Source organism: Alosa sapidissima, chromosome 16 (genome assembly GCF_018492685.1).
Source record: "Alosa sapidissima isolate fAloSap1 chromosome 16, fAloSap1.pri, whole genome shotgun sequence".
NCBI classification, from domain to species: Eukaryota; Metazoa; Chordata; class Actinopteri; order Clupeiformes; family Clupeidae; genus Alosa; species Alosa sapidissima.
This window is the reverse complement of record NC_055972.1, coordinates 4,811,333-4,817,700: the sequence shown is the minus strand read 5'-3', so window position 1 is coordinate 4,817,700 and position 6,368 is coordinate 4,811,333. Positions and strand designations below refer to the sequence as shown.

The 6,368-nt window shown below is 46.8% G+C and overlaps 1 protein-coding gene across 10 annotated transcripts in view; it reads left to right on the top strand.

Moving 5' to 3' along the window:
- Window positions 1–6,368, top strand: part of antxr1d (ANTXR cell adhesion molecule 1d) — a 43,984-nt gene that overhangs the window by 25,107 nt on the left and 12,509 nt on the right. For 2 of the 10 annotated variants that reach the window (XR_006023251.1, XR_006023252.1), the window contains exons 16-18: window positions 324–491; window positions 612–692; window positions 5,111–5,499. Coding sequence is in view for 1 of the 10 variants with exons in the window: in XM_042065326.1 (XP_041921260.1) it covers window positions 324–491; window positions 612–692; window positions 5,111–5,431 (570 nt within the window). In the remaining 9 variants the exon portion in view is untranslated. Of the gene's footprint in view, window positions 1–323; window positions 492–611; window positions 693–5,110; window positions 6,363–6,368 lie in introns of those variants that run through there. The other 8 variants (XR_006023249.1, XR_006023250.1, XR_006023246.1 and 5 more) reach the window with 8 other exon arrangements.

The window sequence follows — 6,368 nt, the reverse complement described above, 5'->3', positions numbered from 1 at the left end:
CACACACACATACATACTAACACTTCCACTCCCACATACACAAACACTCTTTACACTCTTAAATACATAACACACACACACACACACACACACACACACACACACACTCCCAAATACACAAACACTCTTTACACTCTTAAATACACACCACACAAACATTATCCTTATCCTATTACAGTATAATAGATGCACAGATACACACACACACACACACACACACACATAACGAAAGAAATGAAAGCACTCTATTTTTATGTGTGTGTGTGTGTGTGTCTGTGTGTCTGTGTGTGTGTGTGCGCGCCCGCGTGTGTGTGTGTGTGTAGGTGCGCTGGGGAGACAAGGGCTCGACAGAGGAAGGGGCTAAGTTAGAGAAGCCAGCCAACGCCGTAGTGAAGCTTCCGGATCAGGAGTTTGAACCCTACGAACCTCGCACACCACGCACACACAGGTCACGGCCCATACGTCAGAACCACTGGTACTCCCCCATACAGGTGAGGACACACACACACACACACACTCAACTCTTAACAGATACATAGATGTGTGAGTGTATAAACACATACATGTGTAAGCGTAAAGTCATGTGTGTGTGTGTGTGTGTGTGTTTACAGGGGAAGTTGGATGCCTTGTGGGCTCTGTTCCGTCGTGGGTATGACCAGGTGTCTCTTATGAGGCCCCAACCAGGAGATCAGGTGAGACACACACACACACACACACACACACACACACACACACACACACACACACACACACACACACTCTCACACCCACACACTGCCTAAATCAATAACAGCATTGAGAGAATAGTGAGTGTGTTGCCATGGAGATTTGGAGACAGACAAACAGAGATACAAGGAGCTCACTGTCTATGAGTGTGTGTGTGAGAGAGTGTGTGTGTGTGTTTGTGTTCAGAGTACACTGTGTGTGAATGAAGCATTTTAGATTTGGTCTGTATTCTCCATTGTGTGTGTGAGGATGAGTGAGAGTCTGTGTACGTGTGTCTTGTATGTGTTTGTGTGTGTGTGTGTGTGTGAAAGAGAGAGTGAGTCTGTGTGCATGTGTTGCTGTGTGTGTGTGTGTGTGAAGGAGGAGAGAGTCCCTGTGTGTGTCTATCTCTGTCTGTGTGAGAGAGTGAGTCTGTGTGCATGTGTCTCTGTGTCTGTGTGAGATAGAGAGAGAGAGAGAGAGAGAGAGAGAGAGAGAGAGAGAGAGAGAGAGAGAGAGAGAGAGAGAGACACACACACACACACACACTTTCCTTTGCCTCTTGTGTCTGTTCTCTGTTCTTCTGGGTTGTGTTTGTGTGTGTGTGTGTGTGTGTGTGTGTGTGTGTGTGTGTGTGTGTATGTGTGTGTGTGTTTCTGAAGAACGTAAGATAGACCCTCTCAGTGCTTCTGTCTCTGTGGCAACACAACCAAACAGTTCCCCCTTTTGTGGCTGTGTGTGTGTGTGTGTGTGTGTGTGGTGTGTGTGTCGTGGAGGGGGGTTGTGAGAATCTTTAGAAGCTCTCTGTGGGAACAGAAGGACTTGCACTCTCCAACATTATTTACAGGCCCAATTGAATGGGACACTTTCACTGTCATCTCACATGCAAAGATGGTGTGTGTGTGTGTGTGTGTGTGACAAAGAGAGACAGAGAAACAAGATGAGAGTGATAGAAAGGGATGCAGAAAGTACTAAACATACACACCCCCCCCCACACACACACACACACACACGCACACACACACACACAGGAGTAGTCACTAGTGAAGGGTCTCCAAAGGCCAATAAAAAGGGGTGTGTCTGCTCTTTTTACGAGTACACAGGGACAATGAGCATGTGTGTGGCTACGAGTGTGTGTGTGTGTGTGTGTGTGCGTGTGTGTGTGTGTATGTGTGCGTGTGTGTGTGTATGTGTGGCTATGAGTGTGTGTGTGTGTGTGTGTGTGAGCAATACTGAGACAATGCTGACAGACAAAGCTGATGTGTGTGAGAGCAATCAGGGACAATGCTGGTGTGTGTGTGTGTGCAGGGGTCTTAACATCAGGGGAAAACCCCTGTCCTTTCAGAGGCCCATCTGCTCTGCACACACACACACACACACACACACACACACGAGAGTGAGACAGATGGATTTACAGCCGTGCTCCATGACTGCCTCCAGACTGAAAAGACCCCTTACAGACTCATGACTCCACACTGTGTGTGTGTGTGTGTGAATATGCAGGCCTATGCAGTGTTCTGTGTGTGTGTGTGTGTGAATATGCAGGCCTATGCAGTGTTCTCTGTGTGTGTGTGTGTGTGTGTGTGTGTGTGTATGTGTGTGTGAATATGCAGGCCTATGCAGTGTCCTGTGTGTGTGTGTGTGTGTGTGTGTGACTATGCAGGCCTATGCAGTGTTGAGTGTGTTTGTGTGTGTGTAAATATTTAGGCCTATACAGTGTTGAGTGTGCGTGTGCGTGTGCGTGTGTGTGTTATCAATGTGAGTGTGTGTATGTAGATATGTAAGCATACCACCCATACACACAATGCGCACTGACACACACACACACACACACACTGCTCCAGTGGTTCCATTTTGTGTTCTTAATGGAGCGGAAGACTGTGGGCTTTTGTCCATCAACAGATCCCATAGCAGCCTCTCTATCCCCCCCCCACACACACACACACCACATGTCCAGAGCAGATGAGATGATATATGTAGAGGCTGTGTTCCCCCACCCTAATACACATTGGGATAGATAGGGGGTTATACCCACCCAACCCTACACACACACACACACACACACACACACACACAGATACCGTGTGCATATTTGTGTATGTGTTTGTTTGTTTGTTTGTTTCAGGAAAGATACCCATAGGGTAGTTCCTTTGATTGACATGTGTCTGTGTGTGTATAGTGTTTTTGTTTTGAAGCATAGATACCCATGAGATACAGTAGTCAGGTTCTTTGACAGATGTGTGTGTGTTTGTGTGTGTGTGTGTGTGTGTGCGTGTGTGTGTGTGTGTGTGTGTGTAGGAGAGACGTCAGGATCTTTGAGAGATCCACTGTGTGTTGACACCTTAAACCCTTCTCCTGGCTCTAAAAATTACTCTACACTGGGAGTGTGTGTGTGTGTGTCTGTGTGTGTGTGTATGTGTATGTGTTTGTGTGTATGTCTGCGGGCATATGTTTGCGGGGTCGTTGTGTGTGTAATGTGTATGTGTGTGTGCGTGTTCTCCTTCCTCTGTCCTCCGGGGGTGCTGTACTGGAGCGAGGGAGGTGCTGCCCCCATTCATTCTAATGGTTGATGCTAGGCTAGCTAGCATTAATAAGTAAGGGATAATGTATAGAACGCCGGTCATTGTCGGGAGATAGGTCCCGACAGGGCGGACGCGCAGCGGAGGGGTCTTGTTCCGCCCTGATCCCGCATCATCCCGCTTATTACACGGCTACTTACCAAAACGACACAATAAACTCCCCACGATATGACTTTAGCCTACATAGCCTAGCCTATTTGTTACCGTTTCATCATGGCTTTTGCTGAGAAACAAATAGTTCGCAACAACACACGCTGAACTTGAATCAAACATTCTTTAGAACCCAGCTGATCAACCGTCTGCTTTCACTTTTGAATGAAGTTCCAATCCTTGCGTAGTGATATGAAAGAATTGACTTAGAAGCACAAAGCCCACTTTCCTTGACAGCTGCCTGTTATATTTAGCAACGGTCTGTTATTCAGATTAGCAGACCGCCGAACGTTGGGAAGGCCCATTCAAGTGAATGGAGCATTCTGCAGCATTATGAAGAGCCGTGTAATAAATATACTTAATTGGCTGCCACCATTCATTCTATTGGTTGATGCTAGGCTAGCTAGTATTAATAAATATACTTAATTGGCTGCCACCATTCATTCTAATGGTTGATGCTAGGCTAGCTAGCATTAATAAATATACTTAATTGGCTGCCACTATTCATTCTATTGGTTGATGCTAGGCTAGTTAGCATTAATAAATATACTTAATTGGCTGCCACCATTCATTCTCATGGTTGATGCTAGGCTAGCTAGCATTAATACCTAAATCCCACCTACTTGAATGCCCTCATACAGACATACGCTACCTCCAGACCGCTGCGCTCCTCAGACGAACGACGTCTAGCTCTACCACCAGTACGCTCAGGCCAATCCAAACTTTTCTCATCTGTTGTTCCTCGTTGGTGGAACACACTGCCAGTTCCTACAAGGGCAGGGACATCCCTCTCTATTTTCAAAAAACTCCTGAAGACCCAGCTCTTTAGAGAACATCTCCTCTCATAGCAACACTTACAACAAGTCTTGCTGATCCTAGCACTCACCAGCCGTCTTAAACTGACACGTAACTGTTAAAAACAGCACTCACTGATGCACTTATTCTTACTGTACTCTAATGTTTTTTAAATTGTCCTAAAATTGTTTAGAATTGCTCTAAAACTTAAACTGTTTACCATGTTGTAAGTCGCTTTGGCTAAAAAAGCATCAGCCAAATGTAATGTAATGTAATGTAATGTAATAAATACACTTAATTGGCTGCCCCCATTCATTCTAATGGTTGATGCTAGGCTAGCTAGCATTAATAAACATACTTAATTGGCTGCCACCATTCATTCTAATGGCTGGTGCTAGGCTAACTAGCATTAATACACTTAATATGGTGTCCAACATGTTCTCACTTCCAGACACATTTTTCACAAACCAGCCAATGAGGGGCCACAAATGATGTCGTCCGTGTGGGTTGGCTGATCCTCCCATCTTGTAAAATACTAATCCACATAGACAACATATTGTAAAATGCTAATCCACATAGACAACATATTGTAAAATGCTAATCCACATAGACAACATTGTGTCCTCCACTGATGTGGCACCTAATTGGCTTATTTGGGATAATATGTCCAGAAGTACATTTTCACAGCACCTTTTTTAAAGATGGTGTCAGCCAATTTGGATGCTAACTGGCTGAAGCTTACCCTCCAAACCCTAACCCCTTGGTGTGTATGTGTGTAATGGTCAATGAGCGTATGTGTGTGTGTGTAATGTTCTCTCTTTCCTCCGGGGGCGCTATATAATCTACATGTATTGGTGTGTAATGCTCTCTCTGTCCTCCAGGGGCGCTGTATAAACTTCACACGTGTGAAACAGGAAGCAGCCCAGTCCTCTTTTTCTCGAAGCCCCGCCCCCTCCACTGAGGCCCCTCCTCCTGACCAACTCCCCCTTGTGGCTCCGCCTCCGCATCAACCCCGCCGAGTGACGACCCCCCCGCCTCCGCATCAACCCCCCCGAGTGACGACAAACACACCTCCGCATCAACCCCCACGAAACACACCTTCGTCCCTCCCAAACCGCTGCCCCCCCCCTGGACCGCCCCCCTCACGACCCCCCCCTGGACCGCCCCCCTCACGACCCCCTCCCTGCCTCCAGATGCTGTAGTCATGGCAACCAACCCTTCAGCATCCCTCCTGGTGCGGGGCAGAGCACCAGTGTGTGTGTGTGTGTGTGTGAGATAAGGTGCATGTAAAAATGAATATATTAGCTTGCTGGCGATGCACATTCCCTACATGCCTGTATGTAATGACTGAATGCTGATTAGGTGGTGCTCTTAGTAGCTACTAGTCAGTAGGGCTGATTAGATGCTGGTCTTAGGGGCAGTAGTTACTGGTCAGTAGGGCTGATTAGGTGGTGGTCTTAGCTACTGGTAAGTAGGGCTGATTAGGTGCTGGTCTTAGGGGCAGTAGCTACTGGTCAGTAGGGCTGATTAGGTGCTGGTCTTAGCTACTGGTCAGGGCTGATTAGGTGCTGGTCTTAGCTAGTAGTCAGTAGGGCTGATTAGGTGCTGGTCTTAGCTAGTAGTCAGTAGGGCTGATTAGGTGCTGGTCTTAGCTACTGGTCAGTAGGGCTGATTAGGTGCTGGTCTTAGGGGGCAGTAGTTACTGGTCAGTAGGGCTGATTAGGTGGTGGTCTTAGTAGCTACTAGTCAGTAGGGCTGATTAGGTGCTGGTCTTAGGGATTAGTAGCTACTAGTCAGTAGGGGGCAGGAGGAGAATGAGACAAAGCAAGTGAAGTGATCCTGCTGAAAAAAACAGCCTGACTAGCTTAAGGTGGTTTGCTGGTTGACCAGCTTTTGTTGACCAGCTTGTTTGACCACCCTATGATGGTTACTAGACCAGCAAATTTCTTGCAAAAACATACCATCAGCTGGTTTACCCCGTTTACGATGATGAGTCAACTGGTTTTGCTTGTTGTGCCACCTCAAGCTGGTCATTTTAGAGACAGAAAGAAAGAGGGAACAAGAGAGGGAGACAGACAGAAAGAGAGAGAGAGAGAGAGAGACAGACAGACAGACAGAAAAAGGAACAAGACAGATAGA